General features: G+C 62.2%; 2 protein-coding genes across 4 annotated transcripts in view; one reads left to right on the top strand and one right to left on the bottom strand.

Annotated features, from left to right (window-relative positions):
* COL18A1 (collagen type XVIII alpha 1 chain) overlaps positions 1-17,980 on the top strand; it is a 39,950-nt gene extending 21,970 nt beyond the window's left edge. For all 3 annotated transcript variants that reach the window (XM_051623767.1, XM_051623768.1, XM_051623766.1), the window contains 41 exons: positions 3,960-4,504; positions 7,513-7,596; positions 7,713-7,772; positions 7,949-8,087; positions 8,179-8,282; positions 8,412-8,438; positions 8,530-8,700; positions 8,799-8,825; positions 8,917-8,979; positions 9,108-9,194; positions 9,352-9,405; positions 9,480-9,629; positions 9,783-9,845; positions 10,034-10,078; positions 10,725-10,865; positions 10,949-11,011; positions 11,128-11,154; positions 11,264-11,308; positions 11,454-11,516; positions 11,925-11,960; positions 12,032-12,121; positions 12,293-12,322; positions 12,433-12,459; positions 12,791-12,853; positions 12,999-13,073; positions 13,167-13,202; positions 13,322-13,375; positions 13,592-13,666; positions 13,895-13,966; positions 14,180-14,222; positions 14,350-14,412; positions 14,503-14,546; positions 14,655-14,777; positions 14,863-15,007; positions 15,244-15,317; positions 15,404-15,532; positions 15,704-15,739; positions 15,850-16,110; positions 16,188-16,385; positions 16,609-16,724; positions 16,837-17,980. In XM_051623767.1, coding sequence (XP_051479727.1) covers positions 3,960-4,504; positions 7,513-7,596; positions 7,713-7,772; positions 7,949-8,087; positions 8,179-8,282; positions 8,412-8,438; positions 8,530-8,700; positions 8,799-8,825; positions 8,917-8,979; positions 9,108-9,194; positions 9,352-9,405; positions 9,480-9,629; positions 9,783-9,845; positions 10,034-10,078; positions 10,725-10,865; positions 10,949-11,011; positions 11,128-11,154; positions 11,264-11,308; positions 11,454-11,516; positions 11,925-11,960; positions 12,032-12,121; positions 12,293-12,322; positions 12,433-12,459; positions 12,791-12,853; positions 12,999-13,073; positions 13,167-13,202; positions 13,322-13,375; positions 13,592-13,666; positions 13,895-13,966; positions 14,180-14,222; positions 14,350-14,412; positions 14,503-14,546; positions 14,655-14,777; positions 14,863-15,007; positions 15,244-15,317; positions 15,404-15,532; positions 15,704-15,739; positions 15,850-16,110; positions 16,188-16,385; positions 16,609-16,724; positions 16,837-17,050 — 3,962 coding nt within the window. In that variant the 3' untranslated portion in view covers positions 17,051-17,980. The remainder of the gene's footprint in view (positions 1-3,959; positions 4,505-7,512; positions 7,597-7,712; positions 7,773-7,948; positions 8,088-8,178; positions 8,283-8,411; positions 8,439-8,529; positions 8,701-8,798; positions 8,826-8,916; positions 8,980-9,107; positions 9,195-9,351; positions 9,406-9,479; positions 9,630-9,782; positions 9,846-10,033; positions 10,079-10,724; positions 10,866-10,948; positions 11,012-11,127; positions 11,155-11,263; positions 11,309-11,453; positions 11,517-11,924; positions 11,961-12,031; positions 12,122-12,292; positions 12,323-12,432; positions 12,460-12,790; positions 12,854-12,998; positions 13,074-13,166; positions 13,203-13,321; positions 13,376-13,591; positions 13,667-13,894; positions 13,967-14,179; positions 14,223-14,349; positions 14,413-14,502; positions 14,547-14,654; positions 14,778-14,862; positions 15,008-15,243; positions 15,318-15,403; positions 15,533-15,703; positions 15,740-15,849; positions 16,111-16,187; positions 16,386-16,608; positions 16,725-16,836) is intronic.
* Positions 17,973-22,441, bottom strand: SLC19A1 (solute carrier family 19 member 1). Its single transcript, XM_051623824.1, has 6 exons — positions 22,218-22,441; positions 20,905-21,208; positions 19,433-20,180; positions 19,033-19,225; positions 18,808-18,949; positions 17,973-18,700 (listed from the first exon to the last, which is right to left on the bottom strand). Exons 2-6 carry the CDS (start codon positions 21,079-21,081, stop codon positions 18,518-18,520), a joined length of 1,443 nt encoding a protein of 480 aa, XP_051479784.1. The 5' UTR covers positions 21,082-21,208; positions 22,218-22,441; the 3' UTR covers positions 17,973-18,517.
* Between the last annotated feature and the right edge of the window lie 809 nt (positions 22,442-23,250).

The raw sequence follows: 23,250 nt of genomic DNA, 5'->3' as shown, positions 1-23,250 counted from the left end.
AACCCACCTGCCCTTCTGCAGAGTGCTGGGCACCGACCGTTTCAGATCCCCCAATTACCTCCGGCAGGGCAGCGAGGCGGAAATTCGGGTGGCTTTGCATGAGTGGGAGGGGCTGCTTGAATCACGGTGCCATCGCTACGTGGAGTGGTTCCTCTGCTTGCTCCTGCTTCCCGGGTGTAGCACCTTGGTCCCCATAACCCCCCCGCCGTGCCAGGGCTTCTGCGAGGCCGTCAGAGACCTGTGTTGGATGCACTTGGCCAGTGGGCACCTGCCTCTGCCTTGTGATGCTCTCCCCAAGGAGGACGAAGGGTATTCTTGTGTCTTTATTAATGCTTCTGCAGGTAATGTGGCTGGGCAGTGTCCGTGTGTTTGTGTGTGTGCCTCCCCAAACTCCCCCAGCTTCGGAGGTGCTGATGGCTGCTTCTGCCTTGTCCCCATGGGATGCTGCTGAGTCCAAAATCACTTTCCATCCAGCCGTGGCTTCTTCAAACAGGGACCGCCAGTGGGTTTTGGCTCCTTCCTCAGGGCTGAGCCCCACCATCCCCTCCTTGGGCTGTTTCACCCCCAGGGAAACACAGCAGCCAGGTTACAAGACAACGTCCCAGCAGCCAGGACAAGAGATGATCCCTGAGCACATGGTGCTGGTTTGCAGGTGCCACAGCGCACAGCCCAGGATTTGGGGTTGTCTATCCTGGGAGCGGGGTGCTTGCAAAGCTGGCAGCTCCCCACAGGGGTGGGGTGAAGGAACCAGGACCCCACAGCCACCCGAGCACAGCAGCACCTGAGGCCCTGGCAGTGGGGAGACCTCAAGGTGACCCACAGCCCTGCGCTCCCCTGTCCCAGAGCCGCCCTTTGCCTTGGGGTTAATGATTTACTGAAGGGGTAATGTTTGATCCCCTCTGCTTGGTGGGCAGGAGAGGTTACTTTGCCTCTGGCTTCGTTGTGAGGTGGTTGTGACACTTCTGTCTGTCTGCTGGGGACCAAGACGTGCTGCTTCGGCAGGGAAGAGAGCAGGGGGGGCGGCTGCAGACGTGCACGTCAGGGCAGCAGAGCAAGAACTCAGTTGGGGATGAAAGTAGGGAGTGGGAGCTTGCTGCTCCCCCCCTCCCCAGCCCCCTTGAATGAGGCTGTGTTCCCGTGCTGGCCCCCCGTGCCCTCGGGGGCTGCCCGAGACGTCAGGGGGACGGTGGAGCCGGGGGGCAGCAGGCGGGGGGGGCAGCAGGCAGGGCTGGCACGCAGGGTCCCCTCGGCCTCAAAGCAGCTCTGTTCCCTGGCTGAGCCCTGGGGGGGGTGACACAGGGTCAGGGGGTTGCTGGTGGGGGAGGAGTGCACTCCCGGATGGGCAGTCGGGAAGGGGTGAGGGATGTGAGGACCGGGGGGCACCCCATGGAGTGGCTTGGGTGGCTTCTGTGTGTGTGGAGGGTCCCCTGCATCCCAGCCGTGATGAGATGCACAGGGCCAGGCTGGCAGCCCTGGCTCAGGCCAGCCAGGAAGGTCATGGCAGAGCAGGGAGGTGACTTGGAGCATCCCTGGGGCAGGCAGCAGGAGCACATGGCCAGAGACATCCCCACAGCCCTCCTGTGCCAGCTCCCATCCTGCAACCACTGCCCTGTCAGCCATCTCTCCATGCTCCATGGTGGGTGCTGCCAGATGGTTGCAGGGTGGAGGGGGTGCAGCATGTGGGCTCTGAGTGCCCTTTGGATAAAGCAGGCACGGCCTCAAAGGTTTGGGGTTTGAGCACTTGGCTTTTGCAGGGGTGCAGCCCTTTGAAGGCGTCTCTCCTTAGTTCCCCTCCTGGCCTTGCAGCCCTGGCCCCTGCCTTGCCTTGCCGTGTTGCAAGGGGAAAGATTGTCCCTGTCTGCCTTGGGAAGTGCCAGCACCCAGGTCCCACCCTGGGCTGGTGGGCGAGTGGCATGTCTGGAGAGGAGGGAGGATCTCAGAGCCGGCTGGAACGCCAAGGGGAGCGTGGTTGAAAATTGCACTGCTGACAAAAGCCTCTTTGAGGCTGTCCCCTGCCACCCCGGGCCCCGGGGGCAGACAATGGCTTGTCTGGCTGCAGAAATTGCAGCTCTGGCTCTTTACACCCATGCAGACCCCCAGGAGGAAGCTCTGGTTTCCTCTTCTCTTAAAGCTGCTGTGAATTTTTGCTTCCTTCAGCTGGAGATGAGCTCCATTCCTGCATCCTGGTGGCCGTGGCCACGTGCTGCAGGGGAGCTGGCAGAGCTGGAGGTGCCATGGCTGGAGATGGGGCAGGGCTGTGAGCTTGTGGGGTGCCTCAAGGTGGGTCCCAGGCTGGGGCTTGCTGTGGGTCTCGGGGGAACCCTGCTCACTCACCCCATCATTTGTGATGTAGGACTGCAGACGAAAGGATGTTGGGCTCCAGGATCCTGAGGTCCCTGTGGCCAGAGGGGCTGCGCTGAGCCCTTCCCCTCTGAGCAGGGTGGAGATGCCCCATGGGGAAGTCCGATCCCATTGCAGGACAGATGAGGGGGTTAGGGCTGGTGTAAGACCAGGAGGGGGGGGTTTCCAGTTTTGGGGTGCCAAGCTTGGGAGGGACAGGTTTTGGGGGAGCAGGGTGGTGAGAAGGAGTTTCAGAGCAGCAGGCTCAGTAGGGAAGCAGCAAGTCTGGGGTCTGCCAGAGAGGAGGTTTGCCCTCACCTCTGATAGGTGGCATTTCTGACATCCCCACTGCCTGGGTCCCTTTCATGGGGTTGGGGCTGGTGCTGGCACTGGGGCTTGGTGGCAGAGGGGACTGGGGATGTTCGCATGCGTGGGTACCCCCAGGCTTTGGAAGAGACACCCAGGTTTTGATCTTCTCCTGCCATCCCAAGAGACATGTTTTCCTTCCAGGCTGGACAAGGCTGGGCTGGTTTCTTTGGGGTTTTTTTAAGAACTCTGGAGGAAAATGCCTGGCTCCAGAGCAGGGTGGAGATTCCTGTCTGGTCCTTCTGGAGTCAGCACACTCCTGATACATCCCCCCCACCCCCCCCCATTGTTCATGTGAAACACCAGGGATTGAGTTGGGGGTCATTTGTCTCAGCCCCTGCTCCTGACTCGGAATACGGCTGAAATCAGCACTGAGCATCTGTTCCTGGTGCAAAGCCCTCGGCTGTTTTTGGAGCTGGGGTGGTTGGGTTTCCTTGCTCCTGGGAAACTCAGAGTTAAAAAGCACCCGTCGAGTTGGCACCCACCCGAGCAGTTGACATAGGAGAGGAGGAATCCAGCGCCCGGTGTGTGGGCGATGAGGATGTGCCTGCTGCCAGAACAACGGGAGCTGGCTCACAGGCAGCTGCCTCACCCCGGCCAGATGTTCAGCTGTGTTGGGTAGGAGAGACTATCCTGAGCACAACTTCCCCAAGTGCCTTGAGAAAGAGGAGTGAGGGAAAGAGCCGAGCTCCAAACTGAGATCAGCTGGGAAGCTGACGGAGTGCGCCGGCACGAGCCCCATTCCCAGGGTGTTTGCAAGGGGATGATTTATTCCCAGCTGGGGTGACTCTGTGAGCGTGTCCCAGGGTGACATGAGGGGTCACCATGACCCCAGAGTGGGTATGGATGCAACAGGCTTCCTCACTTCTCCGTGGCTGTTCAGCATCTTGGTGCTTCGGCAGCATCCCCCGCTGCCCTCATGGGCATGTGGCTGCCATGGGCACTATCCCTTTGGCTTTATCCCATCTCAGGGATGTCCCAGCTGCAGCTGGAGGTCCAGGACCAGGGAACGGGTGGCGTTTTGGCAGTCACATCCAAACAGTGCAGTGGGAGCAGCTCAAGGAGCATTGCTGCCTTGGCCAACCCTCAGCCTGAAGGAAAGTTCCAGGTGCTGGGGAGGGCAAGTGGAGGAAGCCACTGAAGAGCAGTGTCTGGGGAGGGCAGAGCCCGTGGTGTGTCCCCAAGGCACCCTGCTGAGAGCGACCATCCTTGTTGGGCCGGTTGTGACTGTCCCCTTTCCCTTCCTGTTGCAGAGAACCTGAGCACTGAGGTCAGCCTCCTGGAGCTGATCGGAGACCCCCCACCAGAGGAGATCCTCAAGATTTATGGCCCTGACAACAACCCCGGCTACGTCTTCGGCCCCAACGCCAACACGGGACAGGTGGCCCGGTACCACCTGCCAAGCCCTTTCTACCGGGACTTCTCCCTCCTGTTCCACATCCAACCCACCACCCCCCGGGCTGGTGTCCTCTTTGCTGTCACGGACTCCTCTCAGAGCATCATCTACGTGGGGGTCAAGCTCTCGGAGCTACGGGCGGGCAAGCAGCAAATCATCTTCTACTACACAGAGCCAGGCTCCTCGAGCTCATATGCAGCAGCCACCTTCACTGTGCCCACCTTGCTCAACCAGTGGACACGCTTTGCCATCAGCGTGGAGGAGGAGGAAGTCATCCTCTACCTGGACTGTGAGGAGCACGAGCGAGTCCGCTTCGAGCGCTCCCCGGACGAGATGGAGCTGGAACAGGGCTCCGGGCTCTTTGTTGCTCAAGCTGGAGGGGCTGACCCAGATAAATATCAGGTAAGACCTCAGGTCACCCCAAGGAGCGTCCTCAGGGAGCCTGGGTGAGACGGGTGTAGAATGTGACACCAACCTGTGCTTGTTGAACCAGCCTCTTTGCCCAGAAGACAAATGAGTGGTGACACTCTGGGTATGTCCCAGGGGAAGGAGACACTTGAGATGGAGGGGGAAACACTTGTCTTAGGATCATAGATTTGGGTTGAAAGACCTTAAAGATCATCCAGTCCCAACCCCCCTGCATGGGCAGGGACACCTCCCACCAGCCCAGGCTGCTCCAAGCCCCATCCAACCTGCCCTTCAACACTGCCAGGGAAGGGGCAGCCACAGCTTCCCTGGGCAACCTGGGCCAGTGAACAGTCTTGGGTCTCGCCAAAGCAAAGCTCTCAAGCTGGCAGGAAGAGATGAGGTTGCACTACAGCAGCCAGTGTTGCCCATCCCTTTCCCAGCAAACACCCGGAGCCTCTTTGAATCTCCCCATTGCTAAAAATACCCAGCTCCTTGGGTGGAGGAGCTGGTTTGGCTGCAAAATGTCTCTCGTAGCTGGAAAAAATGCTTGGGCTGGAGTGTATCTTTGCTGTCTGCTGGATCTGCAGGAAGAGTTTGGAGAGCAAGGGGAGAAGGTGATAGCTCAGCCCATGATTTGAGCATGGCACGTCCTAGATAAGGATTATGGAAAGTGTGGGGAAAATGTCCAGCTGATATGGAAATCCCCTGCTGTGCTTGAGGAGAGGAAAGTTCAGGATTGCAGCGGCCAGTTTCTCCTGGGCTGAGCATGGTTTGCCCAGCAACAGGGGCTTTTCCCAGGGAGCTTTGCAGAGCACCTTCCTGAGCTTCAACATCATCTTGCCTAACGAGCAGCACTCCTGCAGGCCCAGTTACATGGCTTCAGGCAGGGAAAGCTCCCCCAGGAAGGGATTAATGATTGATGGGCTAGAGGCCGGTTTGCGCCGCCGTTCGGGTTGGTCCCATGAGGTCACAAGAGCAACTTTTTGCTCTTGAAGAGCCTTTTTGTTGGTTTGTTTTTTTTTTTTTTTGCTGCTGAACATGCTGGGAGAGTCAGTTCGTGGCCCTGGAAAAACTTCTTTCCCCAGCTGGAGAGGCTTTGGCACCGTGTGGAGGGCAAAGCACCAGCCCAGAGCAGAGCAGAGTGCTCCTGCTTTTCTAGCAGGTGATGTTGCTCAGCTTGCCAAACACCCCATCCCACCGCCCGCCCCCGGTTTTCCCAGGGGGAATAGATGGCCATCAGGGGAAGGAAGCTGGCTGAGAGGGGAGCAGGGAGCGCGGGCTTGGACGTCTCCTTGGCATCTGACTGCCTCGTGGTGTTCCCACTGCTGAGCAGCCCTGACTCACTTTATCCAGAGCTAACGGGGGCATCAAGCCCATTAAAACCTGGCGCTCAGTCAAGCTGCGAGAGGAGCTGCTCGTGGGCAGCTGGTGGGGTCTCAGCTGGTATCTGGGCTTCTCCCAGACTTTTTGTGTCCATGGCATGACACCTGGAGGGGCAAAGCCTGCAAGTAGTGGCAGAAACCCCTGGGACAGCAGGTGTGAAGGGGGTTACTGGACATGGGGGTCTCAGCTGGGGTCTGGCAGGAGGGTTGGTTTGCAGCGGGATGCAGGGTAAGACCCATGGTAGTGGGCAAATGTGCTGCAAAGGGCCCTTAAAGCCATCAGTCCTCCTGGGGGTGTCTTGCTCAGGGCTGGAACCAAATTCTTTCCAATGCCTGCAGGAAGGCCAGGCTGGAGTGTGGCATTTAGCCAAGCTTGGGCTTGCTGCGGGGGCTCGGTGGGGAGAGGGATGTCTTCAGCTGTCACCAGGGGGAACAGCTGGAGGTCACAATCCACCTGGGGGGAATTTGCTTCTGGGAGGACTTTGTATAAATATTTTAATCTTTATTCTCATGTATGTTCTTTAGAGTATATTATTATAGTAACATTATATAACGTGTAATGTTATATTATCTACGTGTTATATAATGTTAATATAATATTATTAGGTTGTATTATATGATAATAGATTCTTGCTCTAATGTCACAGCCAGCCTGGCTGAACTGCAAGTGCCCCTGATTCTTGTTTTCTTAAGCCCGTCGCGTTTCCTGAGCACAGCTCCCTTTCCCAGCCGTGGTGCTCTGTCCTTTCAGGCGAGCCCAAATATTATTTTAGGTGTCTCACCCAGAGAAGAGACACAAAGCAAAGCAGGAGGTATCTGCCCACTCCAAGCTCACTTCCCAGCGTGGTCCGCAGCACCTCCCCGCTGGGATCAGAAGGATGGGCAGCTTCCCATCCCTGCAGCATCCCATCCTGGCAGCATCCCCGTGTCCTGTCACAGCAGCAAGGACCTGGGCTGGGCTCTGAGATCTGCTGGGTGACTCCACTTCCCATGGGAGCCACAGGGTTTGGGCTGGTAGCCACACACCTTCCCTGGCCCATACGGGGATGCCACCCTCCTGGGCTGCACAGGTAACTGCTACGGAGCCTCGTCTGGAGAAAACCTCCTTAGGAAGGAATTTGTGGTGGTGTCTCGTATAAACAAGCAGCTCGGATGTGCACAGTGCTAGCAAAACCCAGTTAATGGTAAGGAAGTGCAGATGAGCCTCGGAAATACAAAACTGGGGCTGTGGTGATGGGCTGGGACCAGCCGTGGGGCGGAGAGCCCGCCTGTGTCTGGGGAGCTCTCTGTAGGGAGAAGGAGGAGCACGGCCAAGACGTTGCTGCCTGGCTGGCTGGATCCTGGCCACGGCCTCTGCTGGGCCCACCAGGTGCTGGAGCTGGCACAAGACTTTGCCCTCGTCTCCCCAAGCCACGCTGGCAGCTGCCAGCTGGGAACCTCGCTGTGCCGGGATGCGCTTGGATGCGGAGTGGTCTCCACACCAGGCAAATATATGCCCTGATGTCCACGGAGCACTTGGGGACACGGGGTGCAGGGCAGGTCACGCATCACGCCGTGGCTTTGTGGCACAGGTCTGTCCATGGCACTGCCCATCCCTGGCAGCCTGTGGTTCCCTTCCAGGGGGTGATTGCCGACCTGAAGCTGCGAGGGGACCCGCGGGCAGCCGAGCGCCAGTGCGAGGAGGAGGAGGATGACACGGAGGAGGTGAGTGCTGGGCAGGGTGGCCGGGGCAAGGGGGGGGGGGGGTCTGGGGGCTGCCACCCTGTGCCCCCCAGCTCACCCACCTGCCCCTTCTCCCTGGCAAAAAAAAAAAAATGCAGGTCTCGGGCGATTTTGGCAGCGGGGCAGAAGGCGGACACCAACCCTCGGGGAAGGACAGGGTGAGTCGGTGCCCGCGGGGTGTTTCACTCAGTGACAGGACCCCGAGACGTTGACGAGGAGCTCCACGGTTGAGCTCCTGGGATGCTGGATGGGATCCCGGTGCCCGTTCCCTGTTTTTTTGAGAGAGCACCGGGAGGTGAACACTGCCGTAGTTGTCCCCTTGTCGTTGGCGCAGGGCGTCCCGGGGCTGGTGGATGCTGTCCCTGTCACCTCTCCCCCCGTGGCCGTAGGGGGTGGGCCGAGGAGCAGCGGGGGCTCCCCGCAGCAAGCCGAGAGGACCAGAGCAGAGGAGACACTGCGGGTCTCCACAGGAGGTAATTCCAGCATCCCCGTGGCTGCCCTGGGATGCACCAGTGGGGACTGGCCATCCCCCGAGGCACCACTGGGTCTTTTCCCTTCCTGCAGGCACCGGCTCCAAAGGGGAAAAGGGGGAGAAGGGTGAGCCCGGCCTGAAAGGGGACTCGGGGACCGGCAGCGCGGCGGGAACGGGCAGTGTCAAGGGGGAAAAGGTGGGTGAGCAGGGGTGTGTGGAGCCACCAAGCACCCCTGGGATGCTCGCCGGGGGGATCCCATGGGCTAGAGGATGCCACCCGTGTGTCTGCCTTTGACACCCCCTCCTCTTTGTTTCTGTCCCGTAGGGGGAGAAAGGAGAACTGGGTGTTAAGGTGAGCATCACTGGAGGAGCTGAGGCAAAGCCACCTGGGCCTGCCACCCCTGGGGATGTGCCACCCATTCCTGCTCCCCTCTTCTCCCCAGGGCAGTGCTGGCTTTGGCTACCCTGGCTCCAAGGGCCAAAAAGGAGAGCCAGGAGACCCTGGCCCCCCCGGGACCCTCGTGCGGCACGCTGATGGCTCGGTGGTGGAGCAGGTCACTGGTCCCCCAGGGCCACCGGGGAAGGACGGAGCCCCCGGCAGGGACGGCGAGCCCGTGAGTCGAGCCCCCCGGCCCTGGGGATCCCTTCTCCCCACCCCCTGCCCGGCTCCCTGCCCTCACGCTGACACTGTCCCCTCTCTGCCATCCCCCAGGGCGATCCCGGCGAGGACGGCAAACCCGTAAGTGGGGTGGGGAGGGGGTGTCGGGGTGACGGGTGCCCCCCACCCCCTTGCCTCCCCACCCGCTGACCCCCACCACTCCCCTTCACAGGGTGAAATGGGGCCTCAGGGATTCCCTGGGACACCGGGGGAGCCTGGTCTGAAGGGAGAGAAGGTGAGTGCCTGTGCTGGGGAGGGGGGTGATGCCAAGGGGCGTGGGGGGGTGGCTCACACTGCTGCCCCAACTTCCTCTTGCCAGCAGCTGGGCTGCACTTGCAACCTGTCCTCTCTCCTCTGTGCCAGGGTGACCCAGGCGTGGGGCCCAGGGGACCCCCTGGACCACCTGGTCCCCCAGGACTGCCAGGACCCTCATCCAAGCATGACAAACTGGTGGGTGCCCACAGGGACGCAGGGATTTGGGGGGGAAGGCAGGGGGTCAGGGAGGAGCAGAAGGCTTCTGCCAGCCCCCTGGGCAGCATTCCTGTGCTGCCAGGCATCCCAACCCTGGCCAGGGGTGCCTGACATCACCCTCGTGTTTCTTCCCCAGACCTTCATCGACATGGAGGGCTCTGGCTTTGACGGTGACCTGGAGGGCCTGCGGGTGAGTGTGGGTCCCCTCCTGCTGCCAGGGGAATGGGGGACATGCTCAGTCATCATCCTCTCCTTCTCTTCTAGGGTCCACGGGGGCCACCTGGTCCTCCAGGGCCACCCGGCGTGCCTGGTTTGCCAGGGGAACCGGGAAGGTTTGGGATGAACCAAACAGACCTGCTGGGACTGCCAGGGCTGCCAGGCAGGGATGGGATCCCCGGGCCCCCGGGGCCAGTGGTAGGTGTATGGGGTGGCCAAGGGGACCCACCCCAGGGCCACCACCCCATAGTGGTAGGGCTGTAGCTCTTCCCTGTGGTGGCCAGGGGGCTTGGTGCCCACCAGCCCCACAGGGTCTCCCTGTGCTGGAGCCAGTTCCTGGGTATCTTACAGGGTCCTCAGGGTCCTCCTGGAAGAGATGGGGCACCTGGGCAGCCAGGGCCCAAAGGAGAGCGGGTGAGTGTCACCTGGGAGCATGTCACAGCTTCCCCACAGGGCAGCTGGCACCCTGAGGGGTCACAGCAGCTGCTGCTTGGTCCCTGCCACATCACCGGGAGGTCCCAGCTCCCTCCATCTGTGGACTAGAGAGCATCAGTCTGCTTCTGGAGCAAGGCAGCTTCTTCACACCTTCTTCTCCTCCCCAGGGTGATGTGGGTGACCTCGGCCTCCCTGGTGCACCAGGACCCAAGGTGCTGTGCCTGGAGTGGGTTTCTTGGGGGTGGGAGGTGGATCGCAGCCTGGAGGAAAGGGTGCTGCCTTGGGGGGGGCCACCTGGTCCTGGGGTGGGGAGGGAGGTGCTGGTATTTGGGTTCCTCCCAGAGCAGAGCAGTGCTGCAGCTGGAGGGTGTGTGGAGCCACCAACCACCCCCGGGATGCTCTCCAGGCTCCCACCAGCCTCACCTGGCACCCAGCAGTGGGCAAGCAGGGCAAGCAGGGGCTCTCAAGGCACAGAAGAGGGCTTGCTTTGGGGGCTTTTGGCTGCCTGCACCCTGCTGGGAAACACCCTCCTCTTCTGAACATCCCTCTCCTGCCTGTGCCGAGCTCTGCCGCTGCCTCCCAGCCGGCCTTGCCTGCAAAAAAAATAACCACATGGATGGTTTAAGACGAGCCTCTGGTGGCTGGTGTGCACATTGCACCAGGACAAGCTGGGACAGAGGGTGCCCGAGCCGGGCAGTGCCCCTGCCCACAAAGCTCCTCTGCCCCGGATACAGAGGAGCATCCGTGCCCTGTCCCGAGGGATGCTTTGGGAATGCACTGCCTGCCACTCGCAGGGACTGCTGCCACCTCGTCCCATCTGTCCCCTCTGTTGTTTGTTTTCTCTTGTCCTCTTTGCAGGGCAGCAAAGGAGAAGCAGGACCAGCAGGACCCCCAGGAGAAACAGGGTTAGCTGGCCTTCCCGGGCCCATGGGACCCCGAGGGCCACCAGGGCCACCTGGGCCCCCAGGACCACGAGGGCCAGGCTACGAGGCTGGATTTGTAAGTGACCATCCTTGTGGCAGGGGGTGGGATGAGCTGGAGGGGGGGCAGGTGTGGCTCAGCCCCTTCTCCCCCCCACCCAGGGTGACATGGAGGGCTCGGGGCTGCCGTTCACTGCCAACTCCCCCGGACCTGAAGGACCACAGGTAGCTCTGCTTCCCACCCCTTTCCTCCCCTCCATCCCAGGCTCCTTGAGGCCTCCCTTGGCATCATGTCCTCAGCCAGCACCCCACCCTCATGGCCCCTTTCTTGTTGCTCGCAGGGGGTGCCAGGACTGCCAGGGGTGAAGGTGAGGAGCCCTTCCAAGCCCTTCCTTGCCCTTTGCCAGCTCCATCCATGCAGGATGCCCACGGGCAGCCTGTGGGAATTCTCCTGCTCTGACACCTCTTCCCTTGCAGGGGGAGGTTGGCAGCCCCGGGCAGCCTGGTTTGCCAGGACTGAAGGTAGGAGGTCCAGGAGGTTGGGATGGGCTGTAGGTGAACCTCTGGGGTTTGCAGGGTGCTGGGCAGGACCCCTGTGCTCCCCAGCCTGGGGCTGTTGGGAGGATGCTCCCCAGTGCATTTTGCCCTTTCCCACCCCTCGTTGCAGGGAGATGCTGGTGTGCCTGGTGTGGACGGCCGCCCTGGCCTGGAGGGCTTCCCAGGACCACAGGTAGAAGCATCAAGCCCCCCTTTTCCAGAAGGCTCCCTCCTCACTCCAGGCAGGGCACCCATTGGCCCTGCAGGGTCACTTGCAGCTGCTCCATTGCCAGCAGCCAAAATCCACCCCCCAACCCCATGCCCTCAATGGTTGCCCTTCTGTGGGACCTGCCTGACCCCATGCCAGGGTGCCCATGCTCCTTGGTACCCCATCCCCATCAGCTTCCCACCCTGCTCACCATCACCTCCACCCAAAAGCATTCCCCCCTGCCTTGCTGCCTGGAGGACCTTGCAGGTGGGGAGGGGGTGACCTGAAATGTTTTGCTGATGAGCAGGCAGGAGGGGGGTCTCCTTGTGAGCCAGGGTCTGGCCATGCATGATGCCAAGCAAGACCCTCACCCCTGCTTGCTCCTCCTTCCAGGGACCCAAAGGTGACAGAGGCAGCCCTGGTGAGAAGGTAGGTGCTACCGGGCTGGAGATGGGGACAGGCCAGTGGTGGCCTTGAGGCTGATGGCTTGTTTCTTCCAGGGAGAGCGAGGCCAAGATGGTGTGGGGTTGCCTGGCCCCCCTGGTCCACCTGGTCCCCCTGGACAGGTCGTTGCTGTCTCGAGTGAAGATGTGAGTGATGGCTTCTGGCTTCACAGCAGCTTGGAGAGCTAAAATTGGGGGTGGGGAAGGGGCCTGCCCAGCACCCATCATGCAGGGGAACTGAGGGAGACCTCTCCTTGGAGCTCTGGCCTCCTCAGAGCAAAGATCAAGGTGAAAACCCTGTTTTGTCTCTTTTTCCAGAAGTCTTTGGTGGCTTTGCCTGGTCCGGAGGTAGGTGTCCCTCTGCCATCCTCACCCACCCCTTGGCAGTGCCAGGAAGGCACCTGGTTCCTGGGGAAAAGGGAGTTTGCTCTTACAAGCATTTCTGCTTCTCTCCACAGGGCAGACTGGGTCATGCTGCCTTGCTGGTGAGTTGGTGGCAGGGCTGGAGGTGACAGGGCTGGCCCTGGTGAAAGCTCAGGCACTCTCTGCTTGCCATCACGCTCTGCTTTGGGGTTGGTGATGGAGGGGGGGTGGTTTAGGGGGTTGGATGGGTCGGGGCCGACACCTGGAAGGTTTGGTGGGTTGGGGCCCCCTCCCTGGAAGTGTGCCAGGCCAGGTTGGATGGGGCTTTGGGCCACTTGGTCTAGTGGGAGATGTCCTTGCCCATGGCAGGGTGGTTGGAGCTGGATGATCTCAAGGTTTCCTCTGACCCATTCTTTGATTTCTGTGAGGTGAGGTCTGTGTTCCTCCCTGCAGGGCCCGGTGGGACCGAAAGGAGACCGGGGGTCATCTGGTCCCCCAGGCTCCCCAGGGTTGAAGGTGAGTGCTCTGAGCTACCTCTGCTGCCTGGAATGTTCACACTCTGGGTCCCTCACCCTGCCTGGGTCCCGGCAGCGATGCCAGCCCTGCCATGGGAGTGAGCCTGGTCCCTCCATCTCCCCTTGTGCCTTCTCCTCCCTTCCAGGGAGAGAAGGGGGAGCCCGGCGTCATCATCAGCCCCGATGGGACCATGGTCACTGCCAAGGTGAAAGGAGAAAAGGTGGGTGCTCCGTGGGAGCAGGGGGAACATTCCCTTGCAACGGGTGCTGGGTGGTCCCAGCGGTGATGTCCTTTCCCTCTCCCCTGTCTGCAGGGTGAGCCGGGGCTGCGGGGACCGACGGGACCCATGGTAAGTCACCATCACTGATCCCCCCTCATATCCCACAGGGAGAGGTGGGGCTGGTTCAGTGTGGGATAGGGGTGCCCCCTCTCTAAGCACCCCCATCCTCGTCTTCTCTCCCTTTCTAGGGTCCCCAGGGACGAGCAGGGATGAAGGGAGAGATCGGCTTTCCGGGCAGACCCGTAAGACCTGCTCCCGGTTTGTTTGTCCCCTCAGCCATTGCCTCCTCTGCTGCACCCCCCCCCCCCCACCCCCTCTGCACCCCCCAGACCCCGCCGTGTCCCTGTGGTGCCGAGGGGTGACGCGATGCCAGGGTGCCAGAGGTGATGCCAAGCTGTCACCCTGGAGCCAGTGGGGAGAGGGCTGGGATGAGGCTCATCTGTGCTGCTCATCTGCAGGGACGTCCCGGCATGAACGGGCTGAAGGGTGAGAAGGGTGACCCTGCTGATGTCAGCAGTGTGCTGGGCTTGCAGGTGAGTGCTGCCGTAGCCCCCCTGGGCTACCAGCCCAGCAAAGGGGGGGCACACACACACAGTGGGGGATCCCAGGGGATCCGAATCCCTCTGGCAAACGGCTCCCATCTCCCTCTCCCAGGGACTGGGCCCCCCCCCCCCGGGGCAGGGCATGGCCCCAGTGTTCCCCCTCCCGTGTGGGAACTACCTGCTTTGCAGGACTCTGACACATCATCTTCCCCCCTGCAGGGTCCCCCAGGACCACCAGGTCCCCCGGGCCCTCCCGGGCCACCTGGCAGCATAGTCTATGACAACAGGAACGTGAGTAACATCATGGTCACCTTGATGGGGGGGGAGAACTGGGGGGGACCAGGAACCCCCAGTGCCCCCTGCCTGGCCTGGAGGGGCTGGGGAACATTCCAGTGGCATCCCAGCCGGGGCTGATGTGTGGGGCTGCCGTCGGCATCACACCCAGGTGAGGGTCCCCGAGGGTGCTGCCAGCTCTGCAAGCCACTTCCCTTTGCATCCTCACAGGCCTTCGGTGACTCTGGCCATCCCGCGCTGCCTGCCTTCCCCGGTAAGGGGGTGTCCCTCTCCCAGTCCCCTCGGGAAGCTGACGGGGGGACCCTCTTTCCCTTTGGAGCTGGGGCCGGGATGCTGCAGCGCTGACCTGGCATCTCTCGGCTCCCCCCCCCCCCCGGCAGGTTTTCCTCAGTTTCCAGGACAAAAGGGAGAGAAAGGTGATGCTGGAGCCCCAGGCCCCCCAGGTGGGTGACCCTTCCCCACAGGCAGAGGTGTGCAGGGGGGTGGCTCGTGCCTACCCTGGCTCTCTTCTCCCCTCCTCTCCCTCTCTGCAGGCCACTTCCCCTACGACCCCAGTCACTTTGGTGCCAGCCTGCGGGTAAGCCCTTTGCCCACCGGCTGCGGCTGACGGGGCCAGCACCCGGCACAACGCGGGGGTACCGGGGTGTGCCCTGGCTTCTCACCCTGAAACTCTGCCATCCCACAGGGTGACAAGGGGGATACAGGTCCCAAGGGTGAGAAGGGCGAGCCAGGCAGCACCCCGCTCTATGGTCCCAGCGTCCCTGGGCTGCCAGGACCTCCCGGGCCACAGGGCTACCCTGGACCGCCGGTGAGTACCCCACAGTGTGGGGGGGGCATGGGGGGACAGCACCCCTGGATGCTTTGCTCCAGGGATGCTCTCTTGCACTGCCTAGGGTTCCAAGGGGGACAGTATTGCTGGGCCACCAGGGCCTCCTGGACCACAGGGCCCCCCTGGTATTGGATACGAGGGGCGGCAGGGCCCCCCCGGCCCTCCTGGCCCCCCTGGGCCACCCTCCTTCCCAGGTCCCCACAGACCAGGTGAGTACCTGTGTCAATGTGTCCCTCCCTGCCACCCTGGCATCCCTCCCTGCCACCCTGGCATCCCTCCTGCCACCCGCTCATCCCTCCGTGCATCTCCTGTATCCCTCCCTGCATCCCTCCCTGCATCTCCTGCATCCCTCCCTGCCACCACCCGCATCCCTCCCTGCCGCCACCCACATCCCTCCCCACACCCTGTGCCTCAGGCCTTTCTATCTCACCCTTCTTCCTCCCAGCTCTCAGCGTCCCTGGCCCCCCTGGACCACCAGGACCACCCGGTCCGCCAGGCACTAGCGGGACATCTCTGGGGGTGAGTTGGGGCTCTGGGTAGAGGGGTTGTCCGTGGGCTGGCCAGCTGAGCCCTGAGCCCACCCCCCCACCAACGTGTGCCCACAGCTGCGTGCCCTGCCGAGCTACCAGGCCATGCTGAGCGCCGCGCACGAGCTGCCCGAGGGCGGCCTCATCTTCCTCGCCGACCGGCAGGAGCTCTACGTCCGCCTGCGCGGGGGCTTCCGCCGGGTGCTGGTGAGTGGGGGGGAACAGGAGGGGGCACCCCCACCTGGGTTGCAGGTGGCATCACCCAGGGGTTTCCAGTGGTACCTTTTGGGGATGCTTGGGAGTCCCGCCAACCCTTGCTCGAGGAAGAGGAGGGGGGGGGGGGGGTGGCTTGGATCTGATGTGTTGTGTCCCTTGCAGCTGGAGGAGCACACCCTGATCCCCAGCTCAGCTCTGGTAAGCCTCCTGTCCCCCATCCCCACCTCCAACCATCCCCATCTCAAAGCATCTCCATCCCTGCCCAGGGCACCACCCACCCTCAGCCTGTTTCTTCCCTCCCTGCCCAGGACAACGAGGTGTACGACAAGCCCCCCAGCGTGCACTACGCCGGCCCTCAGCCCCGCGGACCCCTGCACCCTCTCCGCAACCACAGCCCCCCGCCCACTGCCCGACCCTGGCGTGGGGACGAGGTGGTGGCCAACCAGCACCGCCTGCCCGAGCAGCCCCTGCTCCACCACCAGCACGAGCTCCTCAACAGCTACTACGTCCATCGCCGGCCGGATCCAGCCCCCGTGGCCGCCCACGTCCACCAGGACTTCCAGCCCGCCGTGAGTGCCAGCCGAAGGGGAGGTGAGGTTGGTGGCCAAAGCCCTGGCCCTCAAGCGCTGTCGTTTCCTCTTGGCAGCTCCACCTGGTGGCCTTGAACGCCCCGCTGAGCGGTGGCATGCGCGGCATCCGGGGGGCTGATTTCCAGTGCTTCCAGCAAGCCCGGCAGGTCGGGCTGGCCGGCACCTTCCGCGCCTTCCTCTCCTCCCGCCTCCAGGATCTCTACAGCATCGTCCGCAGGGCCGACCGGGCTGCTGTGCCCATCGTCAACCTCCGGGTGGGTGTGGGGGGCTGTGTGTGTGTGTGTGTGTCCCCTTCCCCCCCTCCCCAACACCCTGTGAGCTCCGAGGGGTGCGGAGCATCCCAAAGCCCCCATCCATCTGCGCAGCAGTGACCGTGGAGCATCCCCTCCCTAGGGGCTCGGAGCTGCTGTGCTGCTCTTGGGGTGCAGGCAGGGCTGACACCCCCTCCCCTATCTCCTTTTCCCCCCTCTCCACCAGGATGAAGTGCTCTTCAGTAACTGGGAAGCCCTTTTCACGGGCAGCGGGGCCCCACTGCGCGCCGGTGCCCGCGTCCTCTCCTTCGACGGCCGGGATGTCCTGCGGGACGCGGGCTGGTGAGTGCGGGACTTGAGTGATGGGGGAGAGAGGGGAGATGGGGTCCTAGACCGTGTAGGGTTGGGGGGTGGGGGGGGCAGCAGCAATTCCCCCCACCTTTCTCCTTTCCAGGCCGCAGAAGAGCATCTGGCACGGCTCGGATGCCAAGGGCCGGCGCTTGCCCGAGAGCTACTGTGAGACGTGGCGGACGGAGGATCGAGCTGTGACCGGGCAGGCGTCCTCACTGGGCTCTGGGAAGCTGCTGGAGCAGGTGGCCAGCAGCTGCCAGCACACCTTCATCGTCCTCTGCATCGAGAACAGCTTCATGACTGCCGCCAAAAAGTGACGCCCACCCCATCCCTGTCCCCTCTGCCTTCCTGGGGAGGGTCGGGCCAGCCTGCACCCCCGGCACTTCCATGGTCCTCAGCCCCTCCATCACCTGCCCTTGCCCCCTCGCAGGGTTTTCTTCTCCTCCTGAAGACCTGAAGCCAAAGAGTATCGCCATGGCCCCTGCTCTGGGGGGCAGGGGCTCGCATCCCAGCCGGGTCAGGACAGTCAGGGGCTGGCTGCCTTCCTCCTCCTCCTCCCCTTGCTCCATTTCTCTTCTAACCCCTCGTATTTAACCACTTCACTGCTCAGATGCTCTTTCAGGGTGGCTGGGCGGGAGGGTGCTCCGCAGGGCGATTTCAGCACTGGTGTGCCCTCCTGGAAAGCAGGAGGAGGGCGGTTCTGTCACCTCCCCCAGCCCCACACTTTCCTCCTCATCAGGAGCTTGGGGCTGGATCCAAATCCCTGCTGCTGGGGCCACGGGGTCTTCACCAGCTGAAACCCCAGTAACCTAAGGGATCGTCCCATGGCGGCGCCGGGGACGGCACCTCCATCCTCCCCAGGTAAGGTCCATGCTACCTGGTCTCATCATCATCCTCACCTCCACACCCCCCCACCCAACCAGCAGCTCAAGAGCTTGGGGCAGGGGGGTCTGGACCCCCCCATCCCCTCTGCACACCTTCAAACCCTCCTTCCATGCCCCCCCACCGCCCCAACCCTGGTCAGTGTGGGGACCAGGGCCATGGGGTGTCCTTGGCATGTGTTTACGAGCACGTGTGGTACCAAGTGCAGGCAACCACCATCATCCCCCCCCTCTCCAGGCCACTGTTGCTGTGCCCTCAGGGCCAAGGCACAGCAAAGCTGGTTTGAATTGGTGTGGGCAAACCCAAGGTGCTAAAAAAACAACAACAACAAACAAAACCCCACAACAGAAAAAAAAAGAAATCTGTAACTAGCTTTTTATTATTGTATGGAAATTATTACCATAAAAGCTGTGCGAGTCACACGGTCTCTATTTCTTACAGTCTACTGTATTTTGTGTAATTAATGCAATTCAAAAGCCTGTGGATCTTTATTTTTTTTTTGTCGGTTGTGTCCTAGAAACCATTTTTCTAAAGGCACTGAATAAAGAAACATTATCCTCTTGTAGCCTGGCTCCAGGCAGTGATGGCAGAGTCAGTGGGCAGGAGGGCAGCCAGACCCCATCCCTAGCCCTGCGTGGTACCTGGTGGTGGCAGCTGTGGGCAGTCCTGCCCCTGATCCGCTTGTCTTTGTGGCTGAAGAAGGGCTGGGGGGAGGGGGGGGACAGCCCCTGCCCCCATGGAGCAGAAAACAAGTGCCATGGGGTGTGTCCTCAATGGGCCAGCACCAAGGACTGCCCAGCAGGATGGGAGATTAAGTGCACGGTGATGGTGGCTCTTGTGGAGCCGAGTCCCAGCCACGGTGGTCAGGGTGGTCACGCTGGTTGTGGTGGTGGTGCTTAGGCTCACACAGCATCTGCCTCTGGGCTCTTCTCCTGCACTGGCACCTCGGCAGGGAGCTGGCATGGCTCCTTGGCCAGGGCCACCTCCCTGGGCTGCTTGCAGCGGCTGTGCTGGATGCCCACGCCAACGGCTGCCAGCAGGTAGACCACTGCCAGCAGGGTGAAGTAGCCAAAGTACACGTAAAACTGCAAGAGAAGTGGGTGGGGAGAGACCCATGCTTGCAGCCCCACCCCCAAGTTCACCCCACAGCCTTACGGGACCACCTCCATTCTAGGTGGCCCCCATCCCTTACCTGGGGATGCACGGACAAGCCCAAGCCCCTCTTGTCGGCCACAATGATGGTGATGATGGTCTTCAGCACGGTGGCAAAGAAGGTGTTGACCCCGAAGACAAGAGCACAGAGCTCTTTGGAGAGGGAGGTAGCGATGTGGAAGCTGGGAAAGAAGAGGGGACCCGTGAGCCCCCAGTGCCAGCCCGGCTACTGGGGTGGGAGCAGGTCCCCAGGGGTACCACGCACATGGCGATGGGCACCAGGAACTGGTAGGAACCACGGAAGAGGACGTAGGCAACATAGCACAGCCAGATATTGCTGGTGGTGTTCATGAGCAGGAGCAGCCCCGCCTGGAAAGCTGTCACCACCCCAATGACCAGCTCCGACCACAGCGTCCAGCGGATCTTCATGTAGCCGGCGGCGAAGGAGGCACCAGCCCCTGGGGAGAGGATGAAGGATGCTGTGAGCACCCCACCAGCCTGGGACCACCCGGTGTCCCCCTGCCTCGTGATGCTCATCTAGCGACACTCATCACCAGGGCCAAACCACCCCCTGGACCCCCCAAAAACGCCGTTAAGGACCAGCCTCCTCGAGGGATGCAGTGGGACAGCAGTGTTCCCCCCCCCCACATCCCTGGTGAGCATACCCAGCAGCGTGGAGGCGGCGTCCACCCCTCCGTTGTACACCCGTCTGTTGTTCATGGCGGGGTAGATCTCGTTCCAGAGGATGTGCACGTAGTACAGCATCAGGTAGTAACCAGCCGAGTTGAAGACCCACCACAAGGACCAGAGCCGGAGCTGGGGCTGCCGGGCCAAGGCTCCCACCTCCCGCAGCATCCGGAACAGCGTCGCCTCCCGCCAGCCCCGTCTCCCCCCACCGCTGCCCCTCCCAGCCATCTTGTCCAGCTCGGTGGGCACAGCACCATCCCCAGCCCCCTCGGGCCGGTTGAAGAAGAGGCTGCGCCGGGGCCGCTCGAGGAAGAGGGTGAGGAGGAGGCCGAAGCTGACAAAGCCCAAGGAGACATAGTTGAGGGTGAGGAAGGAGACGCCGCCCAAGGTGATGCAGAGCTGGCCCAGCACCGAGCTGGTGAAGACGCCCAGCAGGACGGCGGAGCGGGAGTAGCTGGCCATGCGCTGGTAGCGGGACGGGGCTACCAGGGAGAAGATGTAGGAGGAGTAGGCGATGCGGGCGGCCATGGTGACACCGTAGAAGAACTCCATCAGCTGCATGGCCAGGACGGAGGTGCCCAACACCAGCAGCAGCCAGATGGAGATGTGGCTCAGGCTCTGCAGCACCAGCACGGGCTTGTAGCGCAAGTAGTCCGTCAGCAGGAAGATGGGCACCAGCACAGCCATGTAGGAGTAGCTCAGCACTGGCATGATCACGTTGGACACCTGGCAGGTGTGCAAGGAGGGGCTGAGAACTGGATGTGTCTCCAGGGGATGCTCAGGGAACCGTGGTTTGGGGGGACGGGGGGGAGAGGGACACCAGCTGCTGACCCCCACGGCAGCACCTCCTCGGGGAGGAATGCAGCCTGCAGTGTGCTCGGCTGGGGGCCTGGCTGAGCCTTGGCTCCCTCCTGGGCTGGGAACGCAGCTTTCCATGGACATGGCAGCCTGCTGGGACCAAAGCCAGTGTCCCCTTGGTCAGGGATGACAACATGTGGCCCCTTCTCATCTAACCCCATCGTTGCCGGCAGCAGGGCAGCGCCCAGCCTTGTGCCCCCCATCAGCACAGGAGGGTCTCCCCAGTGGGGTGGAACAGGGTTTCTCCCAGGCTGGCACCCTCCCCTGCCATCCCACCAGCCACTCAGGCAGGCAGGGTTCAGGCAATGCCCCCCAAAAAGTGCTTTCTAGCCTAAACACGAGGTCTTACACTGGGGAAAGTGAAGCCTGGGACGGGGAGGACAGGGTGACCTCACAGCCAAGCAGGACAGGGACACACTGCTCAACAGACACCAGCCACCTTCCCCCCCCCCCAACCCAAAATTGCCACACATCACCACACGCCTCCATACCCCACGACCACAAGGATGCTCTAGCCAGCCCCAGGGTGGTGAACATGGCCAGAAAAGGGGACAGCGGGGGGGGGGCAGGACACAGGCTGCCCATGGCTCACCTCTGCCTGCGTGAAGTTCTTGTCAGGCCCCAGGAGATAGGGGGTGATGAAGCTCTCCCCGGGCCGGATCTGCGTCATGAAGCCATAGAAGCAGAGGTAGAAGACCTGTAGTTTCCAGCCCTGGTCTGGTGCCTTCTCCGAGGCTGGTTTTTTAACGTCCTCATCCTTCTTGAGCATGGCTCTGCAGCGGGACGGCGGCGTGACCCCCCGGGGACTGTCACCTAGAAGGGCTGTGCTGGGCCAGGCAGCCCCTCTCTGGCCGCAGACGCTCTCCGAGGCATCGAAAGCCGCGTCGCTGCGGTTTCTGGGGAGAAAGCGGCGTTTGGCACAGGCTCAAATTCCTCCATAATCGCAAGGCAAATAAATACCACTACCTTCTCCCCAGGAGATGTTCTCACAAGAAGAAAAGCAGCTGCGTGTGCAAAAGTGGAAAGGGCGGGGGGGCGGGGGGGTGGTGAAGGGGCCATTTCAAAGTGGCGTTTGTAAATCCCATATGAAAAAGCCTGGATGTACGAAGCAGGAATGTCCTTGGCTCCCACCACCTCATTCTTCCCTCCCCACCCCCCCCCCCAATTTTAAGAGTCAGTGGGATTTTACCCCTTCCCCGAATGTGAAGCTTTTCTCCTGAGTCTCCCTGGTGCAGAGGGCTGCAGGGGCCGGGGATGCTCCGCAGGGAGAAGGGCAGTGTCTGTGGCAGTGGTGACAGCGAGTTAAGGTGCACAGGGGGCACGAGGCCGCCCGTGTTACACATTAGCTGGGCGGCTGGCGGGACTTTAGCCCAGCTGCAGGCAAGGAGCTGCCCTTTGGCTCTGCCCTGGAGGGACACAACGCTCGGGCAGCATCGCCCGGCCTGAGGGGAATGCAAAATGCCACGAGGTTCCCTGGCTGGAGAGGGATTAAATGCTCAAATCCTGGGGTTTGGCCGCAGGAAAGCTGGCAGCGCCAGGGAGGCCTGATTAGCAGTCATGGGATGAAGGCAAGGAAGGGAGAAGGCCCGGCCGGGGCGTCCTCCACTCCCACAACAGGTCACTGACTGCACTTTTTGAGCCATAAAGATCCACGTGCACCAGCTCACGCCGTGGGAACAAGGTCTAGAAACCCGATTACCCTGCTCATTGCAGGGAGACTAATCACGGCTGTTAAAAAGTCCGTGGTCCCAGCCTGTGAGACTGCTGCCCACCTCTGAAGAGCCCCTCTGGATCATGCACACCGTGCAGAAACCCAGCCTGCTGCTGGCAGGGGAAGCCAGTTGTGACCGAAACCAAAGGCAGCAGTGGGGAGCAGGGTGCCCGTTGGCCCCGGTGCGGACTCACCAGACTAGCAGCATTCCCGTGGGATTTCAGGGTCGGTGCTGGAGCATCACCAAAACACGTGTGTCCCAGCCAGCTGTCACCCGGATGGGCAAGGGGCAAGGAGCAGGGGGTCACCCCCCCCTGAGGGGCCCCAGCACCCCGCCCCGTGTGTGCCCACGTGGGGCCCCTGCCAGCAGCAACCCCCTGGCCTGTGCCCCACGACCTGCTCGTCCCGGCAGGTGTGAGCAATCGTCACCTCTGCCTCCTGCCCCAGGACCCCCCACCCCACCCCACCCCCCCGGGCTATTTTTCCACCCTTTGCTCCAAACCCACTCGGGAAGCAGATGCTCCCTGCCTCCTTTTGTGTCCAGCCACGAGGGCTACATCTGCTCCTCCTGGCCCAAAGGAAACCATCCACACGAAACCTGGGATACGGGCGGGTGCCCACCAACCCCGGGAGCAGGGGCTCCTAACTCCCGGCACGCCTGTCCCCATGGGATGCTCCCAGCTCGGTGCAGGCCAGGAGGGGAGGGGAGGGAAGCGGAGCGCGGGGGGTTATCACCGTGTGAACCTGCCCGCCGCGGTGTGACCTTGACAAGGGGCTTGTCAACCTGTGGCCGCAGGTGATGCGGGCAGCCGAGCTCAGGCAGAGCTCTCTGGGTGGGGGGGGGTCCACGGCGGCGTGTCAGGGGCACAGAAGTGACACCCCCCGAGCACGAGGCCACCTGTGCCGAGGGGGCAGGGGACGGGGGGGACGGAGGTTCGCGAGCCCCTGGGGCACCCTCCCCAAAGCAGGGGGGGAGGGAGACCCCCGAAATACACCCTCGCCCACCGTGCAAGCACCTCCCCCCCCGCTTCTCCCCACCCACCCCCTCTCACCCCAGCACTCGGGTGACTCCTTCAGGTGCCGGGGTGGTTTGGGGTGCACGTGGCACCAGCTCACCCTGAGACTGGGCACCTTGAAGGTACCCCAGATCCCTAGCATCCCGTGGTGGGAGGGAGGACACCCAGATCCCCAGCATCCCCCGGGCACCCCAGCATCGAGGGCACCCCC

Source organism: Apus apus, chromosome 6 (genome assembly GCF_020740795.1).
Source record: "Apus apus isolate bApuApu2 chromosome 6, bApuApu2.pri.cur, whole genome shotgun sequence".
NCBI lineage: Eukaryota > Metazoa > Chordata > Aves > Apodiformes > Apodidae > Apus > Apus apus.
The sequence above is the reverse complement of the archived record's forward strand: the minus strand, read 5'-3'. Positions and strand labels throughout refer to the sequence as shown.

Excerpts from the sequence above, each read along its gene's own strand:
- SLC19A1 (XM_051623824.1), bottom strand. The coding sequence starts at position 21,081 with ATGCTCAAGAAGGATGAGGACGTTAAAAAACCAGCCTCGGAGAAGGCA. Across the intron at positions 19,226-19,432 it reads CGCCGCCTCCACGCTGCTGG|GGGCTGGTGCCTCCTTCGCC; the intron begins GTATGCTCACCA and ends TCCTCTCCCCAG. Across the intron at positions 18,701-18,807 it reads GCTTGTCCGTGCATCCCCAG|TTTTACGTGTACTTTGGCTA; the intron begins GTAAGGGATGGG and ends CTTCTCTTGCAG.